The sequence below is a fragment of the Mustela nigripes genome, chromosome 4 (genome assembly GCF_022355385.1).
Source record: "Mustela nigripes isolate SB6536 chromosome 4, MUSNIG.SB6536, whole genome shotgun sequence".
In the NCBI taxonomy this organism is placed as follows: domain Eukaryota; kingdom Metazoa; phylum Chordata; class Mammalia; order Carnivora; family Mustelidae; genus Mustela; species Mustela nigripes.
This window is the reverse complement of record NC_081560.1, coordinates 116892924-116912856: the sequence shown is the minus strand read 5'-3', so window position 1 is coordinate 116912856 and position 19933 is coordinate 116892924. Positions and strand designations below refer to the sequence as shown.

At 46.0% G+C, this 19933-nt stretch overlaps 1 protein-coding gene across 6 annotated transcripts in view; it reads right to left on the bottom strand.

The window, feature by feature from the left end:
• Window positions 1-6398: 6398 nt before the first annotated feature.
• STAMBPL1 (STAM binding protein like 1) overlaps window positions 6399-19933 on the bottom strand; it is a 48929-nt gene continuing 35394 nt past the window's right edge. For 4 of the 6 annotated variants that reach the window (XM_059397392.1, XM_059397391.1, XM_059397394.1 and 1 more), the window contains exons 5-11: window positions 18970-19065; window positions 16583-16940; window positions 15616-15740; window positions 13251-13394; window positions 8577-8689; window positions 7425-7524; window positions 6399-6715 (exon numbers count right to left, since the gene is read on the bottom strand). In XM_059397392.1, coding sequence (XP_059253375.1) covers window positions 6659-6715; window positions 7425-7524; window positions 8577-8689; window positions 13251-13394; window positions 15616-15740; window positions 16583-16940; window positions 18970-19065 — 993 coding nt within the window. In that variant the 3' untranslated portion in view covers window positions 6399-6658. The remainder of the gene's footprint in view (window positions 6716-7424; window positions 7525-8576; window positions 8690-13250; window positions 13395-15615; window positions 15741-16582; window positions 16941-18969; window positions 19066-19933) is intronic. The other 2 variants (XM_059397395.1, XM_059397396.1) reach the window with 2 other exon arrangements.

Below are 19933 nucleotides of genomic sequence, written 5' to 3'. Positions count from 1 at the left end.
ATAGCATCATACAGAGGAACTGTCCATTTCAACTCCTCTTTTACCCATTTTGGCTTGGGAGGTACAAAGAGGCACAGAAACACCTTCTCTACTCATAGGGGCCTTAGTCTCAAAGTGCTTTTCTCCCCGGGCTCTTCAGTGTCTTCTGCAGCCCCCCAGCTGGGTTCCGCTTGTCCCTCGTGTGGGAAAATCTGAGTGGAGGTCAGCAACCACTGGCAGTCCTTCGAACGAGGGGTGTCTGTCCATCTCTTGTCTGTCTCTGTCTCTGCAGCATCTTACTGCAGACCTGCCCAAGACTTGATGCCTGGTTGGCCCAGAAAATCCAAGCTTTTCCTCTTCCCTCGTCTTCTCTGGCCCTGTGGCTGGGGTTAATAATAGTAATACGACAAATAATGAGTTGGCATGTCCTAACTATATTAAGACCTTATTTTATCCAACGACAAGCCTACGGAGTTGGTATTCTTACTGCCTTTTGACAGACAGATGGAGGAGCTGAGCGGTCCTACCACTGGGAGAGGGGCAACTTGACCTTGGCTCTAAGCCCAGCTCTCAGCCCTTAGGCCAGTGTACCTCAAGGCACAGGCCACACAGGTCAACATCACTGGGGGCTCATGTTAAGTGGGCAGATTCCTGGGTCATAATCCAAAGCCTGCTGAGCTAGTATCTTTGGAGCTGAGGCTGGAAGCTTGAGTTTTAATCAGATTTCTTTGGCGATTCCTTCGCACATCAAAACTCGAGAACCGCTGTGACATGCTACGACTGAGGGAAATTTCCCGGTTGCAGATTCACGCTTACTAGGCAAGGGCGCTCCATTACCTACCAGGTCGTAAAACTTGGGCATTAGTGCAGGTAGCTGTACTCTGATCTGTACTCAGATCACTCTTGTAATTCAGGCAAAACCCGCCAGCCACACCCATCCTCACTACAGGGTTTACAGAGCCAGTCTGCTGCCCTGTTGCACCTCCTGTCTATCACCAGGGGACGTGCACTAAGGGAAGGAGGGCTTGGGAGAGTCTGAGAATCTGAGCGTCATGGCCAGAGGCAGAACTCAGGAGAACCAGAACCACTCACTAAAGGAGCCTCCGTGAAACGCTCCTTCCTTGTGAGTGCCCAGCTTCAGAGCCGACGCACCTTTGCTCAGTCTCAGTTCTCCTCCCCTTGAGTCCGCGAGATGACCCGTGATCTGAAAGGCTGGGCAGGTGGCAGGGTCTTGTGGATGAGCCTCATATGAATCTCAAGGGCATAAAACCAGCAAACAATTTGGCTGCCGCTTGAATCCCCTTTTCTCCCTTAACGATAGGGAACTGGACTCTCGAACCTATGAATTTCTCCATGACAGGCTTCTGCAACCCACCCACCCCCGCCAAAAGATGACACGGGTTTCCAGGAACATTGATTCACACCTGTGTTGTGAACAGATGGGTGGGAGTGTTATTCCTTTATTTTTTGGAAACCAAATAAGTCTTTGTTGTCCGTTTGGCATCACTGTGGAACCAGGCCAGCCTGGATATCTTCAGGAGGATTTCTAACACGGAGCAGCCTGGAGAGGAAGGCCCGATTGCAGGGGGAAAGGAGTCTGCGCCAACACACTCGGTTCCACCAGAAGCCACTGCTGCCGCTAAGCTGACTCGAAAAGATATGGAGAAGAGGAGGAGGATGAGAAAGAGCAGGAGGAGGAGGAGGGGGAAGAGGGGGAGGGAAAGAGCCAGCCCTAGAGTTCCACATCAGAGTATGAAAACCGGATGTACAAGTCACGTTCCTTCCCGGGAAACCCACGTTAGGTCAGGTGCTGCTCGAGGGACACCTGCTGTCAGCTAGGGCTGGGACAGGTGTGAGTCATGCAGAGAGAACAGGCGTGGCTCTGGCAGATGGAGCTTCTGGTCTGGAGAGAAAGATGGACAGTACACAGGTAGCCGGGGTGCACGGTGAGGGTCACAAAAGCGGAATATGAATATGACAGACGGGCTCTTACAGCCAGGGGCTCGGAGAGGCCCCCCTGAAGATGTAGTGTTTACGAGAAACGTAGTAGGAGTTAACTAGGAAAATATTGGGGGGGGAGCTGAGGGGAGTTGAGGCTGGGGAAGGGGAAGTAAGATGTGGGTGGCCCGGGTTCCCGGCAGAGGCCGAGATGGGACAGAGCGCCCCCGTGGAGAACTGAAAAGAGAACCCCAAAGCCTGGGACGACACACAGTCTGACACATAGTTTGACTATGACTGGGCTGTGATTTTCCCAAGCAGAGTTCATACCGTTTTCTCTGTGAAACGTTGGTCCCCAAACCAGATAGCACCTCCTCTGTCAGGAAGGCCATTTTGAGTGAGAAATTTGGCTATTGGAATTATTCACCGTTTGTGAGTGCTTCATCTGGTGGGTTAAATTCTTCATGTCATTGTCAGAAATGTATCGGGAAAACAAACACGCAGGGACTGCCACCTCTCTGATTTATTCCCGGTGGCTACAGCTCTTCCAGAATGTTCTTGTCATGACTCCATGCCTGCTCTGACGTCTGGAGGGAATATAAATGATTAGGAGGGAATATAAATGATTACGGTTTGCCTCGTTGCTTTTGTGACATACACTATCTTGAGAGGCTATTTTTTTTTAAGATTTTATTTATTTATTTGACAGAGGGAGATCACAAGTAGGCAGAGAAGCAGGCAGAGAGAGAGGAGGAAGCAGGCTCCCTGCTAAGCAGAGAGCCTGATGCGGGGCTCGATCCCAGGACCCTGGGATCATGACCTGAGCCGAAGGCAGAGGCTTTAACCCACTGAGCCACCCAGGTGCCCCGTGACATACACTATCTTGAAGGAAAACTGATGAGGACAAAAGGCTTTTACGCAGTGTAGTCAAGGACAGTTTTTCAGAGGCTGAAGCTCAGATGTCCCACAGGTGGTACTTCCGTATTGTTCTTAGGTCATGTCTCTTTCTTTCCCTCCACATTTGGTTTTGAAGCTTATTCCTCCGTCCTATCATTGGGTCCATTATTTCCTCCCCTCTTTAGATCACTCTGCATACACTACAACCTGAAACTCCTGAAGAAACGGCCTAAAATCATCCACCAGATCTCCCTCTACAAAATGATGTCCCTTGTCCCATACAAAAAATATATGAAGCAGGCAATTTCCACCCTCATATTAAGACTAGCCCTTATTCTTAAAAAAATGAAATGCTTGTGATTTCAGATGGATGTCCCCAGATAGCCTTTTCCCATGTGAATGCATAAACCACTGAGTTTCACATGAAGAAAAGTAGTATTTAAATGCCATTGGTATGGCTCCTGTCAGTTCTGTCTCCTGTATTTCTAATATTTATTTAAGAGAAAGAGAGAGAGACAACAAGCAGGGGGAGGAACAGAGGGACAGGGAGAAGCCGACTCCCTGCCAAACAGGGAGCCAGATGCACGGCTGGATCCCAGCACCCCAGGATCACAACTAGAACTGAAGGTAGACGCTCAACCGACTGAGTCACCCAAAAGCCCCTTCCCCTGTATTTCTAATCTTACCCAGTCAAGAAGTCAACGGTCCTTGGTAAAATGAAATTCTTTTTCATTTAGAAAAATATTCTAAAAATATTCTAATAAATAAATAATATAAACATAAACATATTTATATTTAAACAAATATCATAAATATTAATAAAATATAATAAATAAATAAAATACCCTAAAAATATTCTAGTGACCTCGATAGATGCCTGGGACTGGGTGTCCCACAGCAGTAAGCGTGTGATGACAGAGTTCTAGAAGCCTCAGGCATCTTCGTCATGAGCTCGGATTTTATTATTCAAATTTGACTTTGGAGTGTCTGGCTGGCTCAAAGTGTGTGTGGTTCTTGATCTCGGGGTAGTGGATTTGAGCCCCACAATGGGTATAGACATTACTTAAATGAGGTGGTTTTTTTGTTGTTGTTTTTTTGTTTTGTTTTGTTTTTTTTAATTTTGGCTTTCGGGGCACCTGGATGGCTCAGATGGTGAAGCCTCTGCCTTCGGCTCAGGTCATGATCCCCAGGTCTTCCGAGTCTGACTTGATTAAGTATGACTTAATCAATTTTCTTTTTGAAAGCTATCTTCTTAATTCCGTAACTCTGTTGGAAGGCATTTGAACACCAGATCACAGGGAACAGAGTAACAGCTATTCACATGCTCTTGAATGCTACTTAATGTAATTATGGGATTTCAGGAGATATACAGTAGCACTTCTATAAAGCATGGCAAATGGATAAAACATTAGCTTTTTGGCACTGGCCTTGCTATAGACTGAATGTCTGTACCTCCCACCTCTCCCCTCAAAATCCATATGTTGTAATCTAATCTGTGGTGTGATGGTGTGTGGAGGGAAGTGGCCTGTAGGGGTGACTAAGTCAGGAGGGTGGAGCCCTGATGATGGGATCAGTGTCTGTATAAGAAGAGACTCCGGGGAGATGAGCTCTGTCCATCACGTGAGGACACTGAAGAAGGTGGCTGTCTGCAAACCTGGAGAGAGCCCCTACTCAGAGCCCGAATGTGAGGGCTTTCCCTCAGACTTTGGGCCTCCAGAACTGAGAGAAATAAATGTCTGTTGTTTAAGCCACCCAGTTTGTGGTATTTTAGTCAGAACAACATAAACAAAGACATGCCTTTCTATAACTAAAAAAAGAGTCCTCTTGGACTCTTGACTCAGTATGATGAATCTCTCAGAGCCACTAATGTGGCTGTCCCCAAGGAAAGATGTTCTTGCCTCATGAAGAGCCAAGATGCTAGAAAAGGAAACACGTCTCTTGAGGGAACAAAGGAGAGTTTTTTTGCATATTTGTTGTCTTCATGACAAATAACACACTAAATTCTAAGAAGAACAAGGAGCTGAAAGTTTTCCTCTCTTTCTTGATCGGTGCCGAACACATGACATTCCTCAAGCATCCTCATCACCTAAAACACTCTCCGGCTACATAATTCTGTTAGACGGGCCAAGTGAGAAACATCTGCTTTCCACGTGTTGGGGTCACTGTGGCTGGTTCCCCAACGAAAACCTTCGTCTCAGTCCAAGCAACTGAAATACCACAGTCTTCCCAGCACGACCTGCGTGTCTGTGGCGTGGGAGGAAGCAGGGGGAGACATGGAGCCAACCCTGGGATATGGCGTTCGCCGCCACCGCATCTCAAATATATGCCGATCGTTCTGCAAACAAAACACTTCTCACAAGAATCCGGGAGCCACTTCAGGAGCTGAGCACAACCCACACACTACCCACCTTGCTCTTCGATAACTGACAAGGTCTGTGGAGAAGACAGTAATTTCTGCAGAACAGAGAACGTCGTTTCCAGTTCTGTCCGTGAGAACAAAAGAAAACAACCTCAGTAAGTATTAAGTACTGTATGAGTTTGGTGGACGGCCGTAATAAAATACCACAGGTAGAGTGGTTCAAATGGCAGAAATTTATTTTCTCACAGTTCTGGAGCCTGGAAGTCTGAGATCAAGGTGTGGTCAGGTCTGGTTTCTTTGGAAGCATCTTTCCTTGTAGACGGCCAGACAGAGAAGACCTCCCTGTGTCCCCTCTTGATTTCCCTGTGTCGGCCTCCTCATCTCTCCTCCACATAAGGACCCCAGCCAGATGGGATGAGGGCCCTCTAGTGTCCTCATTTTACCTTAAACCTCTTTAAACGTTCTACCTCTGAAGACAGTCACATTCTGTCTCCACAATGTTTTTCCTTCTAATTCAACCAACATCGTCCACAAATCTCCCACTCCCCCCTGCATTTGATTCAAGTAAAAGCGTGAATTATCCAGATACCAGTTGCAAACCCCAGTCCAAGCTTCGGTAATGTTGTCTTTATGTCGCCTTACTCAGCTTAAAGGTATTTCTCTTCATGTTCCCTGTTCCTTGATTTATAGCTAGATGCTTTTCATTGCAAGTGCACTTTGCAAGTGATTTTCTTTTTAATTCTCTTGGGCTGAGAATTATCAGTTATTTCCTATACCTCATTTCTTCTCCCCGTCACCTCTATTAACTTTCACAGTAACAAGCTGTACGCTTTTATCTGAGTCTTTTTTCATTCTTCCCTCCGCAAGCGTCCCTGCTCGGACTCCTCTCCATCAGGTTAATGAATTGTCTGCTCCCCCAAGCCCTTTGACACCTGCTCCCTGAGTAGAAGCTCCCTGTCTGGTATCGGCCGCTCACAAAGCTCTGAGCTTGACATTGAACGCCAGACGGCTCTCCTGTGTGCAGCCAGGTGTCTTCTCCCACATGGTAACTGCCCATCTTCGACCATAGGAAGGGTGGCAGGACCCGATGGCCCGTCTGGGAGACCCCCGAGCACTCAGGATCTTTTGTTTGGAATTGCCTTTGATAGGAACGACGAAGAAAATACAGCAAAGCATTGAAAACTGAAAACGCACGCGGAGACCTCTCCGAACACCAGACATACCGTTGTTTGCAGCATTATTTATTGTGTGGTTGTTGTATCTGGGGGATTCACACTATTGACGTAACACAACGGTGACCTCTCCGGAGACAGAGCAACCCAAAAAGAAAACTTCAAAGTGGGCAAGAACAATAAATATCAAATTTTCTGATCTAAAATGTATAAATATAAAATATCAGTCACTTCAGGAAACGTGTTAAGAAAATCCGGCTACCGCACGTTCACGGGGAGGAGTCGTGTCGACGGGGCTCGTCTTCAGAACACATCACCTCAGGTCCAGTGTGGTTATTTTTATGTCTTTTACCAACACATGTTTGCATATCTAGGTGAGAAAAAACTGGTTTTACATCATGATATTTTACCCTGTTTCTCCGCAGAAAGGGAATATGGGCTTCCGAACTTAAAAACATTTCTAATTTTGAAGATGTTTCCGATCAGAACAGAGAGAATCGGACTGATTCATTTCTAGCAAAAACACACAGACAGAGGTTGCCAAGTTAATTGTCACTTTAAGTAGATTCTAACTTCAAAGCAACGTTTCTCTGATGTTACTGTTAAAGAAAAGATACAGTCAAATGGTGTTTTTTTGGGGCTATCTGTGGCTACCCCAGAAGTATGATTACAGTTTCCAATGAACTGTTATGACAAAATTAATCTGGCCACATCAAGTGGAAAGAAGTCATGAGAAAATAAATATCATTTTCTTTCATTGTCTGCTTAGTTAGAGTCTGAGGAAAACTGCATTTCTTTAAGTATCCCATAGATCCATAAATGGAAAGGCAACTTTATGCACAGTGAACTGTGCTACAGAAACAATGGCATTCTCCTGTAAATAAAATAATCGTGCAAAGAAATCAGAAGTAACTAAAAAGCTTGCTGAATTTTCAGGATAAGAAAACCCCAAACTAAGCAGTGTTTTATCCCATATTACACTGCTGCTGTTTCTCTCCTTCAAGGGGGGGAGGAGGAAATGAACAGGTAGAAAATAAGTATCTGAAGAAAAAAGAAAATAGCCAGCAGAGTCTACTCACACTGAACAGCCTGGGGTCCTTGGTGTGCGGATGAAAGCCCTTCTTTTTACAAGCAGAAACCTCGAGCATGCCGGCATTGGTGAGCCGGAAAATGCCGGTGCTGTTCCGGGGTGAAAACAAAAAGTGGAAAAATTAAAGATCATCTGGATTTCCAGAGCGAGCGGGGGGAGGGGTGGGTGGCAGGGGACAGAGTGGGAGAGAGAGAGAGAGAATCTTAAGCAGACACCGCGCTCAGTGCAGAGCCTGATGTGGGGCTCGATCTTACCACCCTGACATCACGACCTGAGCTGAAATCAAGAGTTGGATACTTAACCGACTGAACCACCCAGGCGCCCCTCCACAGTGATCTTTTAAACCAGTTTTGCAACAAGTGGCCCAGAGGAGAGAAACTCCCAAGGGGCCAAAGCCAACTCCATGCACCTGCTGGGCTGCAATGGGGAAGAGGCAGCTGAACTTGTCCCATGAGACTGGAATGCAAAACGGAGGGGCCATGGGAGGAAATGACAGGTGGCAGATATTTCTACTTTTTCTAATAACATAGACACTGTTTAAAGAAACAGCAAATATTTATCAAGTGCTAACTGTGGGGCCAGACACCATTGCTAAGCCCTTTCTACAGACTGCCATTCAGGTTCCTCTTCACATCAGTCCAGATGGGCAGGTGTCAAGGATAAAGAGACTGAGGATCATAGTGGTCAGGAATCCTGCCAGTCACACACCATCTGAAGCTGGAGCTAGGATTCCACTCTCAAGTGTATCCGACTCCTCTGCTCATCATCACTCTCTCATCATTGTCTCCCAAATCTAGAAAGGCTTTGAAGGTCATTAAGTGGAAGCTGGAAATTTTCTTACAACACGAGGCAGGACAGGAGAATGAGGAACCCAAAAGGCAAACTGAAATAACGTCCAGCTTATCCACTTGGAGATCATGCTCCCTAAGTAAAGAGAACCGGTAATTCTACTATGAAAGGACCTTAAAAGCCCTATGACTACAGAGGTAAAGGTAAAAGGGAGCTGGCCGGCACCGAGCCCTGCCTCCCGAGGGCCTGGGGTGCCTGCCTGTCCAAGTGCCACCCCCTGCCATGTGGACGCACTTGAACCCAACAGCCCCAGACAATGCCTCACTTGGACCCGGTCCCCAGGGCCACTTACTCTTTATGCTTTGGTGAACAAACTATGGCGACTGCCTCCGGCAGCATGAGCTGATAAGAACAGTGCGTGTGCAGATCCACACTGGACAAGAACGCAGTTTGGGTCGGATGTGTCTGTAAACGGGAAAGAGGACAGTCTTACTGGAGGACTTTGCCAAGGCCGCAGCCTGTTCGAGAAATCTCTCACAGCTGGCTTTTTCTTTTCTTTTCTTTTTCTTTTTTTTTTTTAACCATCATTGATTAATAAAACCAGGGTTTAATAAACTGTGTCCCTGGCACAATCCCTCCCCTCGTGTACCCTGAGAATAACCACGAGCCCGAGAAGAGGCTCCTGGAAGTGTCCATGCGCTTTCTGCGTATTAGGACAGACAGGACTGGGAATTAATTAGACTCGCGTCACAACGCAGCTAGGAGACCCTCCTGCTGGCATCTTAATTCCACACACGGGATCCCGAGGGAGCCCAGAGATAGTTTATATAAAACCACGGACACGAATGGAACGTTTTCAGTGAATTTACTCCATTTTCCTGTGTGTTCTCCCGTGGATCATCATTGCCTACAAATAGGAGAGCAGAACTCTCCAAGGTGTCGGAGGCGTTTGGGACTCGTCCTCCACAGCAAGTAAATACCCATATGATGAGAAGGAAGGGGAGATTATAAACCAAGAGCTGTATCTTCCAGGTTTTGGGCTATAAACAAACTTGTGTTCACAAGAGACACATTAGAGGTTCACACTCGAATAGGAAAAACACATGCACCCACCATGATTTTAAAAATTCACAGTCAACCTCAGTTACCCTTGAGAAAGGAATGTGACCACTTTAATCATGAAACCGAGGTCCCCGGGTGTACGGCCTGGGTCCTGGGCCCATCGCTCACTGGCTGTATGACACTGAGAAGATTACTTAACCCCCTCATGCCATTTCATCAGCCTTAAAATAAGGACAGTAATCATTTTCTTCATGGGGTTGCTACATTAAAATTAATGAGACAATCCACGTAAAATTCTTACAACAGTGCCTAGCACAGAGAAGAATCACAATTATTCTCTGTGTTATTGCTGTTGTTATTTTTTTTAAAGATTTCATTTATTTATTTGACAGACAGAGATCACAAGTAGGCAGAGAGGCAGGTAGAGAGAGGAGGGGGAAGCAGGCTCCCCCTTGAGCAGAGAGCCAAGGCAGGGCTCAATCCCAGGACCCTGAGATCATGACGTGAGCCGAAGGCAGAGGGTTAACCCACTGAGCCACCCAGGCGCCCCTGCTATTGTTATTTTAAGACTGTCTTTTTCTGTTTGTTTGTTTTTTGAGATGGGGGCCATGGGGATAAGGAGGAGAGAATCTCAAGCAGACTCCCTACTGAGCACAGAGGCCCACATGGGGCTCGATCTCACAATTCTGAGATCGTGACTTGAACCACAACCAAGAGTTGGAGGCTTAACCGACTGAGCCCCCCCAGGTGCCCCAATATTGTCATTATTATCTAAAGGGCACGGACCCATAAAAACAGCTTTGCACTTAACTATGGTCTGCTAAAGAAATGCAAGACTTGGGGCACATGAGTGGCTCAGTGGGTTAAGCCTCTGCCTTCGGCTCAGGTCAGGATCTTGGGGTCCTGGGATCGAGCCCTGCATCAGGCTCTCTGCTCAGCAGTGAGACTACTTCCCCCGTCTCTCTGCCTGCCTCTCTGCCTACGTAGGATCTCTCCTTCTGTCAAATAAATAAATAAAATCTTAAAAAAAAAAAAAAAAAAGAAATGCAAGATTTCACAGTTCATTTCCACTTTATTTAACAGATATAACAGAATGAGGGGAAAAGCCGTTGATCTCTATTCACAGAAAATACATATACTGCAAAGAAAAAATAACTCCCGGTCTTGGTCTGCAAAGACGTAGGTCAGCTGAGGACTGGAAATTATCCCACCGTTTAAAAAACCCAAAGCTTGGGCGCCTGGGTGGCTCAGTGGGTTAAGCCGCTGCCTTCGGCTCAGGTCATGATCTCAGGGTCCTGGGATCAAGTCCCGCATCGGGCTCTCTGCTCAGCAGGGAGTCTGCTTCCTCCTCTCTCTCTCTCTCTGCCTGCCTCTCTGCCTACTTGTGATCTCTCTCTGTCAAATAAATAAATAAAATCTTTAAAAAAAAAAACCCAAAGCTTTAGTGAGGGAATGACTGGGAGGGCCTGACTGCCTGTCCATCTGATTCAGTGCAAACCTTCTGTCATTACATAGAACTATCTATGCCTCAGCGAGAAAGTAAGAATTTGCTCAGAGGGATTCCAGCACCGTGGAGGCAACCAGCAGACTGTCAAACAGACCCATCGCCACTTGCCCGCCCCATTTCTTTGCAGACAGAAGGCACACCGCGAGCATCCCGAGCCCTTCATTTCTGGCAAGAGGCATCGCTTCTACTTGGCCAATAATAGCTCTTCGCGGGAGAATGGCGCTCCAACCCCGCTCCCTCTTGGGAAATAAAAATGACCATGACCATGGCCACGACCATGATGATGACGATGGCTGCAGGTGCCACTTGCTCAGGCACTGACTCATTCGACAGAAGCAAAGTGCTATTACCATCCCCATTTTACAGATGCGAAGACTGAGGTAAAGCACAAGGGTCATGCAGGGGGCCATTTAAGCTGGGAAGTCCACATGAGAACCCAGTCCTGTTAGACTCTGATTCCGCCCTTCTTTCCGAGGACTAGCTTACATCTGAAAAAAGCTAGCTCTGGAATTTTTTGCTACTATTATGTTAATTTAAAAAAATCATAAAATGTCATTTGCAACCATAAAAATTTAGAAGTACAACGATTTAGGGTGTTAATCAAACCACAATGACTTGCAATGGTGAAAGAAACAAAAAAGCAAAATCCTGAAATTTTAAAATTTTGCCAAATTCACGGCTTAACCTCATTACTGCATGTATTACATACACAGGTCCTAAGGGAAAACCCGTTTTTAATGTGGAAAGCATTTTATAAGAAATAAACGAACTATAAACTAACATTGACTCCTCGGCGTAAGTAAAACTTCATGGGGTATCATTCTTTCTCAGTTTGTGTTATTTCTTTGGCTACAATTTATTTTGCTTTAAAATGCCTCCCTGTGACAGAAAATCACATTCAACTGCAGAATACCTTGAAAATTCAGTAATTTCTAAGCACCCAGTAAGGCACAATACTTACTGTTAAGGCAAACAGACATATGGGAAGTTTTGAAAACTCTTCATCATAAATCATTTCTTGTGTTTGACAGGCGGTTTATATTTTTCAAAGAGCTTTCATACTCGATGTCTTGTTTATGGCTCACACACAACCAGTGAGGGAGAGGGGGCAGTCATTAGCCCCACCTGGTCAGTGGGGACACCCGGAAGCAGAGATGACGAAGGACACATAGAAACCGAGGTGGAAAGGTGTCTGGGGGCCTTCAGGTCAGGTCATGATCTCAGGGTCCTGGGATCGAGCCCCACATCTGGCTCCCTGCTCAGCAGGGAGTCTGCTTCTCCCTTCCCCTCTGTCCCTCTCCTTGCTCATGCTCTCCCTCTCTCTCTCTCAAATAAATAAATAAAATCTTGGGGGGGGGGAGAACCTAGGTGGAGCTGGGACTAAGGTCTCCTCTATCTCTGAAATTACATTAACACCAAATGCTTGCTGATTTTGTGTGGGGGGAGGGTAAAAGAATCTAAGCATGTGTCCCGCCCCTCTTCAGTGCATCCCTATAAAGCAAATAAAATGAAAAATGGTCACCCATCTCTCTTCAAGGGTCCTTGAATTATTCCACATTCTCTCCGAAAATCTTGGCCATCCATCCCATGATAGTGGGATGACTTATTCCTACCCCAGGTCCACATGTATAAGACTGAATGGAAAAATTGATTGAACCATGGATAGGAAAAGTTAAGCGTCATCGCCAAAACCAGTGGCCACGATTTTCTGAGTTCCTAGAAAAATGTGCTATGAAATTCACTGACATTATCTCATTTAACGCAAACCACTGCAGGAAGTCAATTCTTATGACATCTGTTCTGTGGATGATAAAGCTGATGCCCAGATTGCTTACATAATTTACCAACATTCCTGTAAGGAATTTTTAGCAAAGCTGAGATTTAAACTCATGGCTTTTGATTAGTAAGCCCTTTCTCGCTCCTATGATGGCCCGGGGGTTGTTGGAACCCAGTATTTTTGGCCCCACCGTGGCTGTTTATGCAGTGATAAATTCCTCGTTGGCCTGTTGGGGAGACATGGCAAAATCTATGGTCCCTGTTTGATATATAAAAGCATCTGTTTCAAAGAAACATTTTTAGGAATTTTCTTAAAATATTCCACTTCTGACCCATGGCAAAGAGAAAGAGAACATTAATAATGGTCTCGTTAAATTAGTTAAAAATCTGACTAGGTCTTCATTAGACTACAGAAAATCATCAAAGCAAGTCATCCAATTTCCAAATGTTTCTCTCTCCTTTAACGCTGGATGGTCAGAAAAAAAAGATACTATTGCCTTGTCCAAATCTGGACTTGACAGACTTAGACCTGGCCTACTATTGGAGAGAATGCTTTACTATGATGACATTTATTCCACTTGAAAACAAAAATCAAGAAGAAGAAACGATTTAAAGGAAGCTCAATTTCCTCAGGGAGGAAAGCAGCACCCCACAGGAGAGACACCAAAACCCAATGCTCACACGTACGTGGATCCATCCCAGCGTGAGGAGGCCATGTTGGTCCTGCACACGGAATAACTCCTCCACGTTCTCCACGTCACAGTAGTCCGGCCCCGCTGACTGCTTTGGCACGATCACATGGGTGATAGTAAATTCATTATGCGTCTAAAAAACAATCAGCAAAAAAGAGTAACAAGCATCTGGGGGGCAGGGGGGACCACAAAACCACAGCCTGAGCTGGAAGCATAGTGTTTTGCGGGAAGACTAGAGAGTACTCCACCCCCCGCGTCCACAAAATCAAAGCCTCACACTTAAAAATGAGTTATCTGCCAAAAAGGTGAGGCAGCTCTCTGGACCTCAAAACCTCTTTTCACGATAGAAAATGTTTAACAGGGGCACCTGCGTGGCTCAGTGGGTTAAAGCCTCTGCCTTCAGCTCAGGTCATGATCCCAGGGTCCTGGGATGGAGCCCCACATCGGGTTGTCTACTCAGCAGGGAGTCTGCTTCCCTTCCTCTCTCTCTCTGCCTGCCTTTCTGTCTACTGGTGATCTCTGTTGTCCAATAAATAAATAAAATCTTGAAAAAAGAAAAAAGAAAGTTTTTAGCACTTTCACCAGGGCTGCTCCACTATCATCAGTTAATAAGCAATGCCTCGATATAGTACATGTGCAGGGGAAGAGATCCAGACAACACAGCATCAGGTTTATCTGGAGGGGGAGATACCAGTGAAACGGTTTTGTGGATTTACTGAAGGACATTTCTAAGGTTTGTGGAGGTTGATGGCCTTGTGTATTTTATTTTATTCATTGTACTTTATTTCACATCCAGACCTAATTTCTCTCCTGCCATTGGGAGAACTCACTGAGATCTTCCATAATTAAGGTGATGTTTTGGGTTTGCATTTAGAAAACGAAAAAGGAAAAACACAATACTCCCTTCAGGTCAAGGGAAGAGCTGAAGGAAGGAGTCTGGGAAGAGGTGATGGGATTCTCAGGGAGGAGATGCTTGTGCTGGGAGGAGCAGTCCGCTCTCCACAAGCACCACCTTCTCTCCGGTCTCAGGGATTTCCCCCCCAACTGGGGATCATCTGGATGGTCCTTCAGAGGCATGATGTGAGCCCTGTATGGCAAAGACTATGGCTGTTGGAGGTTACAGAATGCCGACACCAAGGGCAGTGCCTAACACATCATACTCCGCACACGTCTGTCTGATAAAGGAATGAATGAATGAATGAATCAATCAATCAATCAAACTGGGTACAATATATGGTCTTGAGGAAGCATCCAGAACACATTGCCCCTGACAGACAAACAAGGTGACCGAGAGAACATGGTGGGTCATGCTCCTGTGTTGGTCATCTGTGTTTTCTCTTTCCTGGAGGACACGTGAATACTTAGAACGGAACTACGCAGGGAGACTGTGGGCTGAGTAGACCATAGCCATGAAGCAACAGTTCCCAGGCTAAATGTTTAGATGGAAAACGTGCCTAGACCCAAGGGCACCTTCCACAAGACAGTTTTCATCCTTCTTGCAAGTAGCAAACTAAACTCATCTCCTCTCTTTCGTCCTCCTTCTATTTTGACACTGTCTTTCATCATATATTTCTGATAGACTCTTCCATAAGTAAATGGGACCTGTGCCATAAGATTTCAGCTTGTTGAAACTACTGTATAAAACCAAAGAAAACAAGAGAATCCTAGTTTTATTCCACGCGGGTCTGCAAAAGGTTGGCAAGATGACAGACCTCCGATCTGACCCCAGATCAGAATGGGTAGAGTTAATTAGGTAAATATATGGGAAATAAACAACTGCTGTGGAAATCTGATTCAGAAAACTAGATGGCTTTGGAAATCTGGAGACCTGTAATCCATCATTTTTCTTTCTTTGTCTTTTTAAGATTTTATTTGAGAGAGAGAGCAGGGAGAAGGGACAGAGGGAGAGAAAGAATCTCAAGCAGATTCCACACTGAGCATGAAGCTGGACTCGAGGCTCGAGCTCACAACACTGAGATTATCACCTGAGCTGAAACCAAGAGTCGGATGCTTAACCAAATGGGCCAATCGGGTGCCCCAAACAGTTATTTTTCTAAACAAAGGTTTAGCATGTGGTTTGATTCATTCTCTACAACCAACTGATACAGTATCCTAAAATTTTACAACTCATTTCCTAGAAGGATCATTCCATTAAAAACAACAGTAGATTTTTGTGTTCATTAATCTAGATAAAGGCATCTTCATAATTTTTGCAATTATGGATTGCCTTATGATGATATCTTAGGCTGCCATCTTAGGGATCTTAGGATGCCTTTATTCTGTTTTGCTAATGGTAAGAAAGTCATGACATCAGAACGTATCATGGGCAGAGAGACATGAAACAAAGGCCATACCAGTTTTCCACAGAGTATCCCGCAGGTTTCTATTCCTCTCACTGTATTAGATTCTGCGAGCAGCAGAAATCTGTGGCAAAGGTCTCTTGGTAAAACTACACACCGCAGTCCTTCGACCACTAGATCTAAGAAATAGGAAAGGAAGAACCAGCTAAAGAAACAAATCTTACACCCCACCACCAGAACTGATTTTGGCAAGCAACTGCAGGGCAATCGAAACATAAAAGATGAAATTATCAGGTGCTCCGCTTTCTGTTTTATTTTTAAAAGTCTTAACAGCGGGAATCAAGGCAAAGGAAGGTAAAATTCCCCTTTATCTACAAACTGGTTCATGAGCAAGGGGGAAGGTGCCAGCTTCGCCATGGGTGATTTATAAAATGGCTGTCTAGCGTAACTCTTTTAAAATAAATGGACACAAGATGCCATCCGACTGTGTCTGCCTTTGGATTTGGGCCCTGCTGGGGGTCACAGAGCTGCCCCCAAGCTGCACTAACTGTTGGCAGAAGCACAGAATCTGCCTGGAGGTTGGCCACCCCCTGTGTGCCAGACCCTCCTGCCGCAGCAACAAGCGAAACATTTACGTTTTTAAGCCAATTTCTGCGCCAACCATTTTCTCGGCATCTTCTTTGCAGTGTACGTGTTTCCCTTTAGGATTCAGGTGGTTTCTTTGGTGAAAATACAAGAATGAAAAAAAAAATGCTTGGAATTCTCTTTTCAAATCTCGGCCCCATGACCCCATAGGGCCCCGTTTATGAGAAGGCTGCTGCTCTATGGGGGGCAAGTCACGCTGCCTGAATGTGAAGGTTGCAGGGGACGAGGGGTGAGCCGGATGGCCCTGAAATTCACACCCCAACCTTCCGTGGCACTACCACCGTGGATAACGGGAAGAGGAGCCCCTCCCACGGGTCCCCGGACGGAGCCAGGAGGCTGGGTCCAAAGCGAGGCCGGGAGGCAGCCGGTCACTTACTCTGCACGGCGCTCAGTGCCGCCGCGGGCTTCAGAGCCCTGTTCACGGGAGGCGAGTGGCTGGCATCCCGGGCCGCCTCGCTCCTCGGAGGCTGGTCTGCGAGCACGTTCAGCAGCGCACTGGTCCTCGGCGCGGGCAAGCACGACAGAGCGCTCCCGTCAATCTGCTCCGACAGCGCCCGGCTCTCCTGGCTCCGCATCTGACCCCGCGCTAGTTCTTGCTTCTTGAGCTGGTCTTCGAAGAACAGGAACTGCTCCGACTCCAGCTGCTGCTGGCGCATCCGAGCCACCCGCTTCCTCTCGGCCTCGATCAGGCTCTGATGCTCCCGTTGTTTCAGAATTTCCGCGTTGTATTTGTTCTGGAAAAGGTGGTGGCCGGAATAGGAGGTTAGTTTCCATGGCAACCCCAGCCAGCTGGGATGAGACCCTTCCTAGCTAGACGCGGGCGGAGAGAGGCAGACAAGGCCATGTGCCCACAGGGACACGGGCGCCATAGCCCCTTGGTCTGCCCGAGGCAGTGGCTCTGAGTCCACTCATGTTACCAGGGGCGGGCCACGACAGTCAAGTTCCCTCCATTCCCCTGAGCTTTAAACAAATACCAGAAAACCAAGGTCAGGGTTGGCTACTTGGCCTGCCTGACTGAGAACCAAAGTGGACCATCTCAGAAATGGTTCTGTTGCTCTAGACTTCACTGTCCAATATGGTAATGCCCAGACCCGTGGGCTACTTACGTTTAAATTAATTTAAATGAAATGACATTAGACACTGAGTTCCGCAGTCCTTCCTGCCAGCCACCTTTTAATACCATGTGGCTAGCAGCTCCCACACGGAACATTTCTACCGCAGGAGGAAGTTCTGTTGGTCAGTGTTGCCCTAGAACCTCTTGCCCTAGACTCTAGAACTCAGACAGCCAGAACTTTACCGAGAAGGGGGAAGCACAAGGAATCGGTCCTCAAAATATGGCGCAATCATCTCCATCAGGATGAGCCAGGAACTTGTTAAAATAAAGATTCCCAGGCTCCCCAGTCTTAAAAAAAAAAAGTCTAGGCATTATTAGGTTAAAGACTACAAATCTTTAATAAGCTCCTCAAGTTGTTTTGAGAAAAAGTAGCTTTGGTAGGGCTGGGGTGGGGGCACAGCTTACAGCGCACATTGGGGGTGCCCATGAATCCCCCAGAGTCTGGGCAGAAGTGTGGAAGCCGACCCAGCAGGAGTGGGGCATGGCGTGAGAGTCTGCACTTCTAAAAAGCTCTCAGTGATGCCTGTCCTGCCTACAGCAAGGGCTCACTGACGGGCATGCCCATATCCCAGGCGTAAAGGCTGCCACTCTATCTCCACAGAAATATCTCCATGACCTATACTTTGGGACACTGTTGCCACCTGGGACCAAACTGGTGTCATTAAAGGTAGACCAGGCGGTCCCTTCCTGGGAGACCCTGAGAGGACAATCCCAGGAGTGTTGCAGACAGGATGAAGACTGGCCTGGACTCTTCTTTCCTTTGCTGTTGGTTCGTTTGAGCATCTAAGATCATTCTCATGTATCATAGTTCAAGTCAAATCCAAATGATCAATAGTTGCACTTGAGGGAATGTTCAGACTGCCACATTCCCTCAGTCCCTTGGTCTAAAGGCTGCACTCAATGCTGACTTCCAGCTACGCCCACGGGACACCGGGAGCCCTGTGCCACATTCAGAGCTCACAAGACTGAACTCCAGCGAGAGTCAGAATGAGTGATAATTCCAAAGCACATAAATACGCAATTGAACAAGAAAGGCAAAGCCATTTTTATAACAATGCTAAAGACTTTAAGAATTCGAGTTTTGAACTTGAGGTCCTAGAGATGGATCAATTTTTTTTCTCTTAATGCCATTCCTCTCTTAGACATCATTACCATTGCTACTCTTTCTGTAATAATGATCCAGAAACCACCATCCATTGGTGATACAATTACATTTTGCTCACATGGTTAGCTATTATTTCCTCTCAATGTAATATTGACTGTAAGATCGAAGAATTGAATTCACATTTCCAAAGCCTACATAATAAGATAAATCAGAAATTATATACTGTTCTCCCTATCTCCTACCGACTCTGTTCATCACCAAAAGAGGTCATCTGTCTTAAGGTTAAAGTGGCAAGAGTTGGTGAAAAAGCTGCCTTTAAATCACTGTAGGAAATTTGTTTTCCAATGCATCACATGATTAGATGTTGCAAGGAAATAAAGATACCACATCTTTGGTGCAAGTGCTTAACCTGTATCTCAACATGATTTTTTTATTGCTTTTAGTTTAAATGGACATGACATTTGAAAAACTCACATGAACATGAAACTCAAAAAAATATCTGCACACAAAACAGTCACGAGATAAATGTACCAATGGAACTTACTTTGCTTTGCAAATATTCTTGGTATTCTACGTTATATTTCTTTAAAAGGTCCTTTTTCAATTCATCTGTCCTTGGGAATGCAACCTCCTTCAGTTTCTTTTAAAAATATATATATACACATTGATTAGTGGGATTCTCAGTATAGTCTTTCAGATCATCAGCTGAGAAAGAAAAACAGCTGCCATGTGTATTAGAAATCAAGACACGAGTAACCAAAGATGATGGTGGACATAGAAACCTCTCTTCGCTATGGCTCCAAAACACCACTTTTCAGTAGGGAAGGGAAACCATTATCCCTTTTGTAAGAGCTCCATGGACTCCAGTAGTTAGATAAGCATTCTCTCTAGGGAGGTACCCCCGTTTTTAAGCAGTGGGCTTGTAACTGCACATTCCACTGTGGGCAAATGTTATGGCATCATAGTTGGAAGGGACACTGGAGAAGGTAGGTAGGGACTGCTGGGCTTGACTATAAAAAAGAGGCCGAGGCACTGTGCATACAAATGCAGATTCCCGGGCCTCCTCCAGGTTCCCCTGAACCCACAGGTCTAGAGAATAGGTTAGGGAATGTGGATCTCAAACAAATTCTCAGTCATTATTCTTAATGGCCAGAAAATCTGGGGAACCTGATTTAGCCAAACCCTCCATTTCAGAGATGAGGGAACAAAGCCTATAGAGATTAGAAAGACAACTAGCTAGTGGCCCCATTATGACTAGAATCCAAATGTTCTGACTCTGGCCAGGCTTTTTCACTGAAATTTCTATTTTTTTTAATCTTCTGTTATCCATCCATCCATCCATCCATCCATCCATCCTCCCATCCATCCACCCCTCCATCCTCTCATCCATCCATCCTCCCATCCATTCTCCTTTCCATCCATCCACCCATCCATCCATCCATCCATCTACCCATCCATCCTCACATCCTCCCATCCATCCTCCCATCCACCCATCCACCCACCCATCC